At 32.0% G+C, this 17903-nt stretch overlaps 1 protein-coding gene across 4 annotated transcripts in view; it reads left to right on the forward strand.

Annotated features, from left to right (window-relative positions):
• LOC145293940 (uncharacterized) overlaps positions 1–17903 on the forward strand; it is a 174318-nt gene that overhangs the window by 91809 nt on the left and 64606 nt on the right. For all 4 annotated transcript variants that reach the window (XM_080140800.1, XM_080140796.1, XM_080140798.1 and 1 more), the window contains one exon: positions 205–442. In XM_080140800.1, the coding sequence (XP_079996926.1) occupies positions 205–442 (238 nt within the window). The remainder of the gene's footprint in view (positions 1–204; positions 443–17903) is intronic.

Genomic DNA, 17903 nt, shown 5'->3' on the forward strand with positions numbered 1-17903 from the left:
ATTTTTTTTTTTGTTTACTCTCATTTGCATATTTAAAAAACAAACTTCTATTTATTTTATTTTGAAATTATTAATTTCTGAAATGAGCATGCTACGTCTTGTGATTTTTTTTCCCCTCCCCTCCCTTCTCAAATAATATAAGAGTAAACGAGTGAATAACTCCCTATTCCAGTTTTCCCAGTTATTACCTTTGATGTTTTTCAGGGTTTACCTAAAGAAGCATTAGAATCCTTTAATTCAATTCTTTCCCAATATCTGAAAAGTCCACGTGCCACATATGGTCGCGCTACAGCCCTGAGTGAAATTGCCAAACTGGAATCCAGCAATCCAATTCTTGAACAAAGTATACACGTTTTGGAAGTGCTCATAAGCAATCCAGAAACGCCAGATGCATTACTTTTAAAAGGAGGTTTAGACCTCGCTAAAAAGCAACGTTTCAGAGGTAAGTGCAAATAACACTTGCCGTTAAAATTACACAAAAAAAAAAAAAAGCTTAGCCGATGGGTTAAGACGAACACTTCCCAATGTCTGACCAAATAATGGCGACAAAAAAAAACAAAACAAAGGGAACTAACTTGAATGCAACACTGTGCATATCGTTTGCTTTTTATAATGCATGGCATTAGATGACCCCTGTAGATACTGATCTGCTAAAAAAAAAAAAAAAACTGGTGGATGTATATGACACCTGCACCTTCATCTAACATTTTTGTAAATATTTCATTATTTTGGAAAAAAAAACTTTTGGTTGTTATTGATTAAGCATCATATTTTTACATAATAAAATACTTGTTTTGGAATTTATGAAATGAGAATTCATAGTTTGTATTTACTCGGACTACTTTTCTCAATTTGAGTGTTATTTGTACAGTGTGTTGGCTGATGTAACCTTCAACCTTTTTGGTTCTTTGCTATTGCAGCAAAATTCAAAAACTGAATTGTCATGTCGCAATAAGAAACATTTCCAAAAAATTATGAAAAACAATAAGGTAAAAAAATTAATTATTAATGAAAACCGTTTTCAAAGACAATTAGCAAAAATTAAGTTTAGCTAAATTGGCTAAAGATTTTCAGCTTTCAGAAAATATTTACCTCCCTCTTGTTACAATTAGAACTCTCCGGTTTCTTTTTTTTTTTGTTTGCTTTTGCAAAACTAAATTTTCGCTAATTGTCTTCAAAAACTATTTTCATTATTAATTTTCTACCTCATAGTTTTGAATAATTTTTGGATGTGTTCATTACTGTAACAAGACAATTCAGTAGATACCATTGGTTTCACTTGAAATCCAATATTTCAATTTTCTAATTTTGCTACAATAATGAAGAAGTCATGTTTAGTAGGTACACTTTGTCTGTCTTGGTAAATATGTATATAGTTTCAAACCAAATGCAAGCTACTCACAAATTTAATAAAGTGTTCAGCTCGAAATTCTGTACAGATTCCCAAGTTCAGAATTCGAAGCTATTCAAACTCAGCCAAAAGGTTGTGAGAATAACATCCAAATAATACTATCAAATACCTAAAATATTGTTTTATATTAAAAAAGTTGTTCGATTTTTAAGTGTAACTTTAAAATAAATGATTCCCTTTGCGGCCAATATTTCTCGACAACTCTTTTACATCACTTATTAATTTTTATTTTGTTTAAAAAAAAAAATCTAGGTTATGTCGATTAAACACCAAATTCTCAGATTATAAAAATATCGTTTGTGGAATAACTCAATATTTAATTTTCTATGTAAATTTAATATGAAGTGATCCGCTGACTCCATATTCTAAAAAGATATTTACAAACAGAATTATTAGTTAAAAAGCTAGTCAAAAAGTTGTGATCATTTTGCATTAAGCTTTAACAGAAAACTGAATAGCTTTGTTTAAAAAAAAAAAAATTAAATTGAACAAAGTTTTTTTTTTTTAACAAATTAAAAAATATTTCAATGTCAAAATTTGATGTTTAATTGATAACAGGATAATTAAAACAGAAAAAGTTTGTAGAGAAGAATATGCAGTTATAGTCAGCTAGCGTCTTCCCTAATTTTCTGTGTGTTTCTACCGGAAACATTGACGAGGCAAAACAGTGTCTTCATTTTCGTATTTTGAAGCGGTTTATTGAAATAAAATACAAAAAAAGGACATTATTGAAAAATATACAATAATAAAATAATGAAATCATGTAGATAAAAATAACACAATTAACTTTTATTTGCACTAACTGTGTTATTAAATGTACAAATAAAAACTAATTGTTATTTTTATCTGTATAATTTTGTTATTTTTATTGTTTACTTTTCAATAAAGTCCTTTTTTATATTTTGTTTCAGTATTTCAAAATACAAATACTGAATAACAAAAACAAAAAAATGGAATATTGCTTGACTTCTTCACTGGTGCCGGTAGTGTTGCACAAAAAATTAAGGAAAACACTGGCTAACTATTACCGAATGTGCTGTATACATCCACCTCCAAAATCTTAGTTAAAATTAAGATTTTCTTTAGTGATTTTGCAATTCTAATTTCGAGCTTGTATTGCTTTGTGGTTGAATTTGATGAACTGACAATATTTGTAATTAGTCCAGAAATGAAAGGTTTAGATTTTTTGGTGCTTATTTTTTTAGATAAATGCAGAATATAGCAATTCAAAATGAAATGACAGAAAATCTTATGTTTACTTATCAATGAACAATATTAGTGTACATAAAAATCATGGAAAATTGAGTAGTTAGCAGCAACTCTAAACGGCAAGACTGCATAATGTAAATAGTCGCCTGCCGGATGTCTTCATATTAGAACAAGGGAGATAATCTTTTACATGCTGGCTTAGTACAAATGTTGTTAAGAGTTTTTTGATTTTGAATAGTAAATTTTATTTTTTTATTAAAATTCTACTGAACAATTTTCCATAATTTTTGATGTACACTCATATTTTTCACTGATAAATAAATATATCTGTAAGCTTTTCCTGTGATTTTATTCTGAGCTGCCATATTTTGCATGGATCTCAATATAAATAAGCACAAAAAAGGCAATCCTTCAGAGGTAAGTGTTATATACATTTACCTTTTTTTTTAAAAATATATTTTTTTTAATCATAACAGTTTGGTCAAGACAAAACATATCCCTTTCACCAATTAATTGTGACAAAAATGGATTGCTTGAATGCTATCTAATACACATAGTTTGCTTTTAGCCAATGGAAAATAATGCATGGCATTAGATGTCTCTTGATAAACTACAAAATGAAAGACATGTCTAACCTCTCCTCCTCACTCTCTAAATGGTTATTTAAATGTTTTGAAAAAAAAAAAATCTTCAAATTGTTATCAATTATGCATTATTTTTCTAATTATAAAATATTTTCAATATGAACAAAGAAAAAAGAATTTAGGTTTGGGTTTCAATTTATGTAAGTTGAATGTAAAAAACAATTTCCATGGAGGTAAATTTTTTTAAAAAAATAATTAAATAAACATAAACATTGATTACTATATCAAGTGAAGACCAAATTCACAATTTCTTTTTTAGAAAACTAACTTGTTGAATTTTTAGAGAGTAGTTCAGTTATGTATCTTTTCATGTAACATTTACTTTGTAATTCTGATTTATTTGGCAAAAGACCAGAAGGGATCATCATTTTACCATAAATAGAAACTTGAGCACCCTGCTAAAAATTGAGTATATCATTTTTTTTCCTATTAAAGTTATTGAAATTTAATGCTTAATTGATAATCAGATTTTTTTTTTTCATTGAATAACAAAAAAAAAATTGTATCAAATATGTCTACTTTAGAAACCTCTTAGTTAAAATTAACATTTCTCTTTTTTTCCCCTTTTTGTCTGTCATAGCTTTATACTTGCTTCAAATGTGTAGCTAATATTTTCTTTTTTCAGTTTTATTAAATGCAAGCAATAACTATTAACCCCAGATTTTTTACTTTTTCTAGCAATGAAGTCAGAAAGAATCACAACGGCATGCTTTTGTTTTCTTATTTTCATCAGAATAAAAGGAAAATGTTTTGCTTTTGAACCAAAAATAAATGGGTGACTTTTCGAGGAATTGGGGGGGGGGTATTATTTTGTTGGTTCTCTTGTTAGTCTCAACACTGGCATGTTATATAAAAAAAAATTGCGAGGTTTGAACATTCAAGAGTTTTTTTGTTTTTTTTATCAGTTTGCTGACCATGTAAGCAGTTTTTCACTAATCAGTATTTTGTAAAGGATCTGTACCCTGATGTCTGTTCTAATGTTTGGTTTGCTCGAAGTAGAACTGATCCGTCTTTTATAAACTGTAATTGATCATGTGTTTTTAGAGAATTTATCTATTTTTTATTCCTATAACCTGAATTTTGGATTTTCTATCTCATATTGTCTGGATTATTTGTGGACATTCTGTTGAGTCACTTTTTCTCCCTTTTTTTCCTATTTCTCTTTCATTTTTTATTTATTTTTTTATCTCTTTAAAGTAAGAGAACTGGAAGGTTTTTAAAAGCTTCTTTCAAAGTTTTCATAAAACTTGATAAACATTTCAGATGTTCCTTTTTGTGTCATGGAATGCGATATGTTGAGGGGCTTTTTAAATGCTGACTTGAACGGGATTAGAAATCTATTTGTAATCTTTGAGGCAAACCTAACTCTGCAAAAATGACGCTTAAAATGCACATAGACACTAGAGCTGACAGAACTCATTATTTTAGAGTTACTGTCTAAGAAGTTTCACTTTGATTTCAAAACCAGACGAAAGAGGAGTAATTTATGAGGAGGTGAACGAGGTAAAAGTTAGTTATCTTGCTTTGGTATGTACCGGATTATAATCATGAAGGGTTAGAAAGTGGTTTTCATATTGTACAAATGTTTCTCACTATAATCCAATGATATACAGATGTCTCTCTGCAGTCTCACCTATCACTTAAACATACTAAAAGTCCTATAGTGACAGAGGAGTGACAAAGTGTGCAGACATAACCTATTGTTAAAGGCACACCGTCACAGTTCTGCAAATAAATCTTATTGTATCATGGCTGTTGTCTTCATTGTGACAGACCATCTTCAATAGAGGTCCTTGCAACTTTTCAGCCTTTTAGGAGAGCACTGCTAACTCTGTTATTCATAATAAGATTAGAAAACGTGCACTAAAAATTGTGTTATAACACTAGTTGTTTACCTCTTGCGTTAGTTCACAGAAGCATGAAGAATAACGGCAATAATAATATTAATAATAATGACTAGTGGGGCCTGTGAAAATTCCACAGAGGACTTGTTCATCTCTATATAAATAAAATGAACTCATTTTTTCCCGTATGATTTTGACATTAATAGGATTAAAAATCAAGATATTTCATGCAAATATAATATGCACAAACGGCAGAACAATATCTGAGGTGTGTTATAGGCTTATTATTTCTCAAATTCCTCGATAATCTTAGATTTCTATACTTTTTCTGCTGAGAAGTCACGGCCAAAATCGGTTAAGATCAATGGAAGTGGTAAAATATTTTCTCTCTAATAAATTCCTCCTCCCCCTGCCACCACTTAACACCGTTTGGGGATCGTTCACAAGGAACAGTTGAGAAGAGAACACCGGTTTGGCTTCGTAGTTCTTTCATGTGAAGTTATTTAAAATCACTAAACTAAGCTACAGTGCTCTGTGGCGTAGTGGTTAGCGTGCTGGACAATTCACATTATATTTTCACGTTCGCGCCGACCTACCGTAGTCGTTTTTTTTTTTTTTTTTTTTTTTTTTTTTTTCCTAAACAACTGGAATGGACTTTTCTTGGTGGCCGAACTGTTAACGTTGCAGATGTTTTTTTTTTTGTTTTTTTTCACACTTTATTTTCCTACTTTTACTCATGACTCCGGGTTTGATCCTTCCTACTTACCTACCATAACATTTTTTTAAAACTCCCCCCCCCATCCCAGAAACAAACACTCGGGCAACGCCGGGTACCCCCGCTAGTATCTAATATATTGATGTTACCATTCTGTAGATGTCCAGCGTAAATGGAGACGTTCTGGTATTATTGTAGCTCTTTTGTTAAAACTGCAAAAGTATTTATCTAAGCTAACAGGGATGCCCAGCAAAGCCTGGTTGTAAAGTATGCTTAAATATGATATTTTAATTTATGCAGATTTCATATGTATTATAGCGTTAATGTTCTATCAGTTTTTATATATTATAAAGTTGTGATTTCAAAAATAAAAAATATGACTTGGGTTCATCAACTTGAATCGAAACTGAATCCCAAACTTATATATATATATATATATATGTGTATATAACTTTAGTTCCTTCAGTTATAATCAAAACCAAAACTTAGGAAGAATTCTTGATAAAATTATTTATAAAAAAATTAGATTACTAAGGTGCCATCAGCTAAAACCGAAACCAAGACTTATGAAGAATTCTTGATAAAATTATTAAAAAAAAAAAATAGATTATTCAAGTGCCATTAACTATAATCGAAACCAAAACTTATGAGGAATTCTTGGTAAAATTATTAAAAAAAAAAAAAAATAGATTATTCGAGTGCCATTAACTATAATCGAAACCAAAACTTATGATGAATTCTTGGTAAAACTATTTATAAAAAAATAGATGACTAAAGTGCCATCAGCTATAATTGAAACTGAAACCAAAATTTATGAAGCATTCTTAAAATTATTTATTGCAACAAATGGAAATACATAATGATTAAATGACCCGGGTGTAAGTGTGACACAGAAAATAACAGACTCGCTATCGTACTAATATATAGATTAGCAGGACCTGTGGAAATTCCAGTGGTTTCTTTTGCTACTGGGTATTCTGTGGATGTTTAACATGAATGGAGACCCCGCAATATTATTGTAGTCCTTTTGTTAAAACTGTAAAAGTATTTATCTAAGTAATCTGATTGCTGTAGTTTTTTTTTTTTTTTTAATTTTTTACATGAGGTCACCACTTATCAAGGCCTGGAAGCCACTTGAGGATAAGGGTTATTGCGTGTACAGTAATCAATGGGATAGTATCGCAGTAATCATTAGTATTGGAGATTTGATAGTGTCTTACTTAAGGGGGCGGTTTGTCAGGAATTTGTTTATGTTGGACTTGAAGACATCCAAGTTGTAATCAGGTGGGAAACTGGCAAACGGAAGAGAGTTCCACAGTCGTGCACTTCTAAGAAAGAATCTCTGCTCATGGAATCTATGTTTGGATTTAGGCACAGATAAAGAGTGGGGAAAATTATTGAAAGCAGTTTCAGCTAGATGAGTGTTTTTCGTGAAAGATTGGCGAGGGGGACCAGAGATTGGAGCTCAGACGAGCACTTGCCATGGAAATAATAAAACAAAGACAGGCTCGCAACGCCTCTTCTGTGTGAGAGAGGCTGCAGAGAAGAGAAAAGGGCATCCCCTACTAAGCCACAAAATCTATTTTGTACTCTGTCAAGGCAGGATAGGCTGCTTTTAGCAGCTCCTGCCCAGATGTGGCAGCAGTAACTCCATCCTTGGATGTACTTGGCTTTTATACAGATAGAGAATTGCATCAGTAGTGAGATATCTTCTGGAGCGGTAGAAGGATCCCACCATTTTCCCAGCGTCCTTGGCAACAGACCTGATGCATGTGTTCCATTTCAGATCAGGAGTAAAGGTCAAACCCAGCAGCTTGTCAAGATATGGAGCCTTCCCAAGACGAGAGCCATCCATTTCAATTGATGCCAGATGGGGATCAGGGTGTTGATGATGTAAAGATAGAAGCTAGGTTTTGGATGCATTAAAAGTAACCAGCCACCTCTTCCCCCACTGTACCACACGCTCAAGATCAGAGGAGAGAGAATCAGAGAGAACTTTGTCATTTACAGCCTTTGATGTGTTGCCATAGATGGTCGTGCCATCAGCATAGATGTCAACGCATAATTTAAGTATGTGTTTTGGGAGATCATTGATGTAGATCAGGAAGAGAGTTAGGCCCAGGATGGACCCCTGAGGGACTCCAGCATTAATTCTGTGGGCCTCTGATTTCTGCCCATCAACCACTACTCTTATGAACCTATCGGAGCGAAATTATTTAATAATCGAGAAAACATTTCCAGTTATACCGTAGCTGGAAATCTTGTGAAGTAGGCCCTTATGCCATACCTTATCGAAGGCCTTCGATATGTCAAGCAATTGCCCTGGAAAGGAAGCCTTTGTCAAGAGATTCACTAATCCTATGAGATATAACCGTTAGCACATCTGCTGTAGATCTTGTGGAGCGGAAACCATATTGCGTGTCACTAAGGTTGTTTCTGTTGAGGTGGTTGACTACTTCTTTATTTAATTCAATTACTCATGACACACAGGAGACTTATTGGTCTGTATTGAGAGGGAGATGACTTTTCGCCTGAATTCTTAAATACAGGGCATACTGATGAGGTTTTCATGGTGTTGGAAAGCACTTCTCCTTAAGGCAACGCTTGAACAGTTTGGTAAGTATGGGGGCAAGTTCTGGTTGGAGCTTTTTCAGCACTATAACTGGAATGCTGTCAGGGCCAGTTGCTTTACTGGAATCAAGGTTTTTGATTAGCTTGGCGACCTCATACACAGATATTTGTATGTTGTATGAATCGGTCTATGCCTACAATTAACCATTTGGTCAGGTCTGATACTATAGAGGACCCATCCTTTTTAAACATGGAATGGAGAGGTAGATCAGAAATGAATGTACGGAAGATATTCCAGTCAGCCATAGAGTATCGATATGCAGTATGGTGGATAGATACGTCTGAGGACTTATTACATTTCACTTTTATCTTAATGGATACAATGAAGTGGTCGGAGGATCCCAGAGGAGATAGAATGGAACATGAACATAGCTCAGGTGTCAGAATATATTTGGTTATTACAGTTTATCTCCAATATCCTTATAGGAGTCTGTGACATATTTCCATTGTATGGACGCCCAGCGCAATCAGAAACTCTACAATATTATTCTACCATTTTTAGACAGAACAGATATTACCCTTGGATCCTAGCCAGAAGACGAAGAGGGTATATTTTAGTTTCATGTATGGCCCAAAAGCGACATTTTTTTGGTGGTCGGGAGATCCTATTTATTAAAAAAAAAAGAGAACAGAAGGTGATAACCTGCTCTAAACATAAAATTAGCATATCTATATACTAATTTGATGTTTGTTAGTATGTTACAACCTTCTATCCTCCTTTTTAATAAATAGGATCTCCCAATTGAATAATTTATAATCTGGACACTGTGACACACACATGTACGTTAAAGATACTATATAGATAACAATGGTAATAATAATAATGGTGATATTAAAGTTAATTGTGAAATGTACAAAAGGAAAAGACAAAATCAAACTTGCTTATGGATGCCCAATGCATAGAATCTGCAATCATGACACAAGAACTCCAAAGATTGAATATTGCTATACCAGCTTAGAAACATGTTTGGCAGGAAAGGGTCATCTGGTTTCAATATGCCTGAGTATTAAGTACCATGGTATACACCCTTTGTTTGCATGAGAGATGATAGACTTGTGAATCAATTATTTTATGGTGCGCTATATCTTAAAAAATCATCCTCAACACAGGCAGAAGACGTACAAGGTCAGCATTAGATAAAACCACAAATTCATGATGTGGGCAACTAGGAGGAGGTTGCTTTAAGTAAAGCTGAGTGGAGATGGTCCAGTTTACGACCAATCTCTGGCAACTTCACATTGGCATTTTCTGACAGCTTATGTAAGCACCTGGTAGATGCCGAAGCGAAAACTGTGAAACAATTCACAACGTAGTACCTCCCCTTCAGGTCCTGGATATGACCTTAAACTATATCCGATGGTGAGGCCCCCCAGCTTGCAGGCTTTGGAGAGTGTGGAGCCACTGTTTAATTGCCATTGCTCCCAGGTCCACTCTGATCTGGAGTGGTAGTACCTGTTAGGGTCCCAACTATGGGTTAAAAAGAAACCGACTTTAAAAAAATTTATATATTCTATTAAAAAATTTTTATTCAAAATAACTAGATTTGACATTAAATAACCTGAAAAGGGTTGATATGCAGTAAAACAAAAACAACCAAACCTTTCCCTCCATGTTAAGAACGGCTTTCTAAATAGAAAGCCGTTCTTAACATAGGAAAAAGAGGGAGGATTTTACATTGCCATAGCATGTTGAAAGTTATGTTCAGTTTTAAAAAAAATTGATTTAATCAATTTCACGCTTTCATTGAAAGTTGTCTTCTGACAGCTGATTGGATATTCACTTTGACATCTTCTGGCTGCTTATGTAACCTGTCAGAAGATGCCGACATATAGTTGTCGGAGATTGGGCTAGAAATTGTATAAGGGTTGAGCATACATATAAAGGACAATTGTAGGACGTTCATAGAAGATTGTCCTGAATATGAGTGACTCTAACATTATCTCTGGATGACTGCTAATAACTATTTAGATGTAAACATAAAACACTGGAGAGATGGATTTTGTAAACAAGTATTTCCCTCGTTCACCTTGGTCATAATGAATCATTTGAAGAAAATAAAAAGCATTCAAAATGTTTCCCAACCAGTGTGAGAGCTGAAAATCGGCTCTGGGTTTAAGATGTTTGGTTGTATATGGAAAACAAATCTGAAAAGGTTTTACTTGATTCGAAAATATGAAAAATGATTTTCATTTTAATTTGTTTTTACCGTGCAATAATCAGTATGAAGTAGGTTAAATTAAAAAAAAAAAAAAGCAATTTTTTAATGACTATTTTGGTACAAAAAAACGTCCATTGATGGCAGCCCAAATATCTGATGTTTTTCTTAAATACCTAAAAGAAAAAAAGAACAAAATTGAATAATTAAAGAGAATGAACTCATTTTAAAATGAGAAATTACTCAATAGACACCATCTGTACGTTTGTTAATTCAAAAGTTCTGTTAAAAAGAAAAACGCCCCCTAAATAAAATTATCCCAAATTTACAAATGACAAGTGCGTTGGCAGTCAACCAGTGTCAATTGAAAAGCGTCGTCTTTGAGTCTCTCGTCTGCTAGGATCCTTATTCCATACTTCGTCCAAAATTTTTAATAGTATATATATATATATATATATATATATATAGAATGCTATTCACGATACAGACATGTTTCAGAAACAGGAATAAAAAGAAAATAAGACGAAGATAAAATAAATTTTTATTTTTCTTTAATCTGATTAGTTATATATACCTTTTTATATATTAAAATATCAAAGGGCCGAAACAATTGTACACTTGTATAGCAAATAAAACTGAACTTTTATTTTAAGATGAGCATAAAAATCAATTTTTGGAAATTTGGTTTTAGTTTAATTACCAACTTTGTAAAAATGGTATATTTTAATGACCAACTTGAAACCACTTTCCGTAATGCACTTGTCACATGTTTTGAAATTTCACTTTGTGACTGCAAATCAAAAAAGAATCTGAGAAAAGTGCTTTATATAATTGAGGTGTGTACATAATCTTTCTACCAAATTTATATTTAAAAAATCAATATTTTGTTTCAAATCATTGCAACTCTGAATGAAACATTTTTTGTTTTTTAAATATGGCACCAATATCAGTTGTTGAAAAGTAAAGTAAGCAGAGAGAAAAATTAAAAGTTGCTGGGAATTATGAAGCATACAAGGTAAAAACGATAGCAAAGTACACACTGGACAAGATATGAAAACCTTGAGAAAAATCTGAAGTCTTTGAGGAAGAAAGAGCTTAGATTAGAGAGAGAGACAATGAAAGTCAAGGGAAAGTAAAATCAATACAGAACTCAAATTATTCCTCAAGTTGAGATAGAATTATGCTATCACCAAGATGAAGAAAATCCGGTGCTTATTTTAAAAACTTATTTTATAAAAACTAAATTGCAAGAAAATTTTTTTTTTTTGAGAAAATCCAAATTTATTATTTTTGATCAATTTACATGATTTTTGGAATATATCATCTTTGTTCCATGACAGGGACATATGTCATGAAGTTTTTTAAAGATTTTTCTGTATTTTTGTTTTGAAGATAGGTTTTAATTCTAAATAAGCACCAAAACTTCTTCTGAAAATATAAGAAGTTATCAAGAACCTTTAAATACAGTTCAATATTTTGTAAAACAAGAACTGATCACTGAGTTAAAGAGCTGGTAGTGTAAAAACCATTCATCAAAGAAATGACATCTGTCAAATGACCCGGGGGAGGGGCGTTTCAGTTAACTCTCACGATGCAAGCATCAAAGTCATCCTGAATTTAAAATGTGCTTAAGCAAATTTGCAATGCTGCAGTCACCACAGGTGATGTTGAGCTATCAAATCTTTCAACCATGTATACTTGCATTTCCCATAAAAAAAAAAAAACTATTCTAGCATTTTGTCTTATACTTACCATTCCAATTTATAACAAAGACTTTGCAATATCTTGTCTCATTGGGAAGTGCAAACGCAAAAGGTGTGGATTTATTTTCACTTGTAGCATTCCACAAGAGGATGAACATAAAAAAAAAAAACAGTGACTACAGTGTTTCTCAACACGGGCCTTCGAGCTTTCTTGTGGGCCTGGAGAATTTTGAAATAGGCCTGGATTGTGCCACAACAAGGAAAATAATATATGGGGTTTGAAATTCTTTCTCTCTCTCTCTCTATATATATATATATATATATATATATAAATAATGATAGTATGGTATATCTTCATTGGCATTTTACATTTTTTTATGCCAAAACATTTTCATGTTACTCAAAATTTTTATTAAAGATTATACGGGCCTGAGATTTCTTTGGATGCGTAAAATGAGCCACAGAGTAGAAAAAAGTTTCCTTCTAAACCACTTAGTTTCGTGCTTCAAGTCAAGAGAAAGTAAACCATTAAAAATGAAATATCAGGGACAGTATTTAATCTCTACAAGTGCACTGTAGATGTTAAGTCACTCTTGCCTTTTGTTTAAAAGAAAATGAGCAGAAAGCTACGTAATGGATATAGCCAAGCCCCAAAACTCTTAAGTTAAAAATGTTATTGCAGATGGATTACCAAGAAAATTTCACATCTAGAGAACTGGATGAAGTTCCAACATTATTATGAAAAGATTAGAATCTTGACATCTTTTAATGTTTTTCATATTCTTTTATTTTCTGATTCATCAAGAAGTTGCATCATAGTATTTAGAGAAACGTTCTTTGGTGCTTATGCAGTTTAGCAAAGACATTAATATAACAAAAAATCTATGATGTACATGCTTGTTGGAATGAAGTTGTCATTAAAAAAAATGAAATTTTAGTGACATGTTGGCAATTCCAGCTGTGAAGAGAGGAGCGCCAGGGGAGATAACTTCATCTAATTTCTATTCTTAAAGTTTGTCAAAATTTGACAAGATTATTTTTACAGTTTTTAATAATTTATGTATTTTTTTTATTTACTTTTTTTTTCCAAAAACGTTTCACAATTAATAAAATTATTAGAAATTCATGTGCGTTTTGGCAAACTTCAAGAATTAGTTGCCAACATGACTCCGTTGCGATAACTCACTGAAATTTGTTCTCTAAAACAAAAAAAGCTACTTGATCAAATTAAGCTTTTTTTTTTTTATAACTTGATTCCATAATGGACATGTACATCATAAAATTTTTTCTTTATCTTCGTTTTTTTTTAATGTTTTGCTAAACTGCATAAGCACCAGTTTTTCATTGATTAGAAAATTTAAATTGCTTAAATTTAAATGCTGTCAATAAATTATCTACTTTGCTAAGTAAAATAAAGATCACATACGTCACATTGAATAGCATAAACAAAATAAAATAAAAACGTCTTTTTTAATCATTTTGTATTTTGAAAACTGGCTTACTAGAAAATGAACTCTTTTACATTAAGGGTGGAATTTTTTATTTCAAGTAAAAAACTGAATCCACTACCACATAAATGGGCTTCAATTTAATCTGCATCTTTGTAATTTTATTTTTCTTTTATCTTTGTGGTATTTTCTTGAAAGATTTCAAATTCTATTTCTCAATTTTTCTGAGTGCTTGTATAGATTGGTGATCTTTTAAACTAATGCATCTCATGTAAAAAGCATTATTACATCTTTGCATGTCATACCAAAATTAGTATAAATTCCAAAAATTATGAAAAATGATACAGTAGAAAAATAGTTGCAAGTAAAAATAGAATTGCGGAAAATGATCCAGTAAACAATATGCTAGATGTATTTTTAAAATCGTCTACGATTACATTCTGAGATTGTGTGTTTAAAAATGGTGAACCCTTAATTTAAGTCAAGGGAGATAAGTCAGTTTGTCATACTGAATTTGTTGCACAACTCTGTTAAAATACATGATAAAACTATAATCTGACAAATTCTATTTTTACTTGGCATTATTTTTCTACTCTGTAATTTTTGGAATTTATACTAATTTCGACATGACACAATATGTAACTACGTAATGTTTTCACCTGAAATGCATCGTTTTTAAAAGATCAATCTAAACAAACATCTAATTTGAAATTTTTTTATGAAAATTTTTTCAAATATCATGTGACTCGCACTGGAGTTGCCCAAGATGAAACGGTTGCAATTCTGATCTCTCTATACGGAGAGAAATTAGCATGGTTGGCCTGAAGTTGCTATCAAGATATGAGCTTTCATGAAGAGAGACAAGGTCTTTTTGAAGCTCTTGCTTAATCACCTAAACTAGGTGTGTGTCTCTGTTATTCCAGAATGCCAGAACAATTTTAGAGCAGGTCATGACACAATGGATATAAGTCATTGCTGCCGCACAATTTCAGGGAAAGTGCATCAAACATCAACTTTTTGTGGACTTGACAAAAACTTGATACAGTGAGAAACACTTTTGGCAATGATCTGCAAACTTGGATGTCCACCAGGATTTATCACCATGGTACTTGTGTAGATTGCTGATCTTTTAAATGAATGCATTTCAGACGCAAACAATGTTCCATGCTTATGTGTCGTGCCAAAATTAGTATAAATTCCACAAATTCTGAAAAATTATCCAGTCTAGTGCATTTGACTGTGCACTTGGATGCAAGAATGCAAATCCAACAGGTTCCCCAAATAACTGTTACACAAGAACCTGCAACGCAGTGAATGTTAAAGACACAAGCCTAACAAACGTTTTAAGAATGTTGTAAAAAAAAATAACCACAAGGCTTATGAATGTGGAGAACTGGGAGAAAATGTCTTTGAAATGATCAACGTTTATGTTAGCTCTGAGTTTTAAGGTTAGAATACTCCATCTTGACACCTGATCTGAAAAGCAGGTGTGAAACCTCAGATGCATTTCAGTTGGACCATGTGTGGCAGAGCCTGTTTGCCTAGGTATAGTCAGTCACATGAAATCTCATAGCAGCAATCAATTATGCAAATAACAAAAGGTGAAAAAACACAGGGATGCTTCTGGGAACATATACCAGAAAGAACAGTTGGCAATAAGTCATGCACCACTCATTATGACTATACAATCCCTACAGCTATGTACCTAGAAAATGGAGCCATAAAACCTGACATAGTGACATAGAACAAGGAGAAAAAAGCAACCTTAGAAGTTAGTGTCCCCAATGATGCTTAGTCAAACAGACCTGATATACCAAGATCTTATGTACGACATGAAAAGAAACTGGAATCTTAGGAAGATCTCCATCATTCCAATAATTATAGGAGCAACTGGACCCGTGAAAAAGAATTTCCAAAATTACCTGGCAAATACACCTTGTGAACCAAGTGTAAGACAGATTTAAACGATCACACTTAAAGGAAATGTTATAATCTTAAAAAGATCTCTTGGTTGGACTATCTGAGTTAGCAGGTGAATGTTTGGCATCCATTTGGATGCCCCCATCCTCGGCTTGATCAAACTGATAAAATTAAAAAAGAAAAATGCCAGAGTCTTGTATTATATCTGCAACAATACTTATTGTAGTAAGCAAGGATTTTCTTAATGAGCACTGTTTATTCCTTAAAGAAAACCTAAAAAAATATGGAGTCTTTCGTTTGTTACGAGATGAGAAGTATGTGGAAAGAAACAAGACGAAGTGTGAAAATTTTTCAATTACATGCGTGATTAGCATGTCAGAACAGAAAAAAATTCTAATATGTGCATATATTTACAAATATAAAAATACACTTGTGGGTGGGTGATTTTAATTTATTAATAGTTTAAAGTCAATAAATATATATTATTTTATGATTAATAGCTGCAATGGAAAATTGTTAAAAAACAAAAACAAAAAAATGAAAAAATTTAAAGGGTCTTTTTTTTTTTTTTGCATCAGAAAATAGAAGTTTTTTAATTACAATTAATCATCTGAGTACTACCATTTTATGCTTAAAAGAAGAGAATGTGAATTTGCAGAAGATGGTAATATGGAGGATATCCAATACTTGTGAATTTTATGTCTTTATATTTCACAGCTAACGATTTATACCTATTTTTAACATCAAATATATTATTTGTATTTGTAAAGTTTTCAGTTGGTTTTTTTTAAAGGAATCTCCATCAAAAGTGATATTGTTTTAATGATTTTCTAGTCTACAAATCTTTATGGGATGTTTTTTATTGAAATATATGCTTGAAATTGATTAGCATTTTTAGTATAAAAAATGAATGAAAAAAGTTTTTTGACTTATCCCAGAAACTGCGCTAATTTAAAAAAATTTTTAATATTTTTATTTTTTTATGAATTGAAAGTAATATAGTGCTACTACTACCAACAACCCAGCTACCACCAAACAACAACACCAAATATTAAAAAAAAAACCTGTTTGAAAAAGTACTTCAGAAGTAAAAGGAAATGTTAAACAAAAATATTATATAAACATTTAATTAATCTTAAAATATATCTTCAAAATTATATAAAATTAAATGGTTTTCACTATTATAAATATAATTCAATTGTTATAAAAGTTAACCTTAAAAATTTAATTTTAGTAACCTTTTTGAATCATAATGATGATAGCAGTATTGTATATAAATACAAATTGTCAATAAATTTTAAAAAGTACATTCAGTAATAAAAGATGCTTTTCATGAATACAAAAATGCTCAAATCTTTAAGAAAATGGTTTCAATGGCTTTCTATCAAGTGACTTGATGCTGTGGAAAAAATCGCCAATCAGAAATACAAAATGTGATGAGCATGCACAGAAGCATTCAAAAATTGTATGCCAATGTCTGTCGGGCCTACCTATGGTGAAAATGAGTTTGTTCAAAGGCTATAAAAAAGCTGACAAGTCATTTAGCAAATAACTCCAAAGGTTGCTCTGGTAATATGTCATGTTGAATGATTGTATATATTATTCCTTAATTGGAATTCATTTTTGAGATGAGCATTATATATATTAATTTATTTCCAATTATTTTATATTAATGAATTCCAATTAAGGAATAATATATATACCAATCGGTACGGACCCGACTATGGAAGATCAGATAATAAATAAACGTGGATTTATAAGATCAAAGAATCCAACCTTGATCGCCCTTCGGGGCCCGTGGCGCAGTTGATAGGCATTGAATCTCTACAGTTCCAGATGAACATTGTCTGAAGATAGCGGTTTCAATCCCACCCAAAGCGTGCCAGAGGTTTACTTGGCCAAAATGTGGTGAGATGACAACAACTACGGATGGCAGAGAATGCAGTTAGGAGATTCAAAGTTCCTATCTGTCGCGGTTACCACCTGACGAAGGCCAGAGGAATAGTTGGCCGAAACGTTGTGAATAAACAAACGAATAAAAGATGAAAAACAACAACTAATAAAGATGAGAATAATAGTCCGAAATAAAAATAAATTAATATTGAATTATTGTGTTTGGGATTGTATCAAATCTTCAGATCATGTCGTGTTGAATCTTCGGAGGTGTTCGGATTTGAAGTGACAGTGTTGTTCGGGATTGTGTCAAATCAATGGAGGTGTTA

This window comes from Euprymna scolopes, chromosome 15 (genome assembly GCF_053919585.1).
Source record: "Euprymna scolopes isolate OS-2025 chromosome 15, ASM5391958v1, whole genome shotgun sequence".
Taxonomy (NCBI): domain Eukaryota; kingdom Metazoa; phylum Mollusca; class Cephalopoda; order Sepiida; family Sepiolidae; genus Euprymna; species Euprymna scolopes.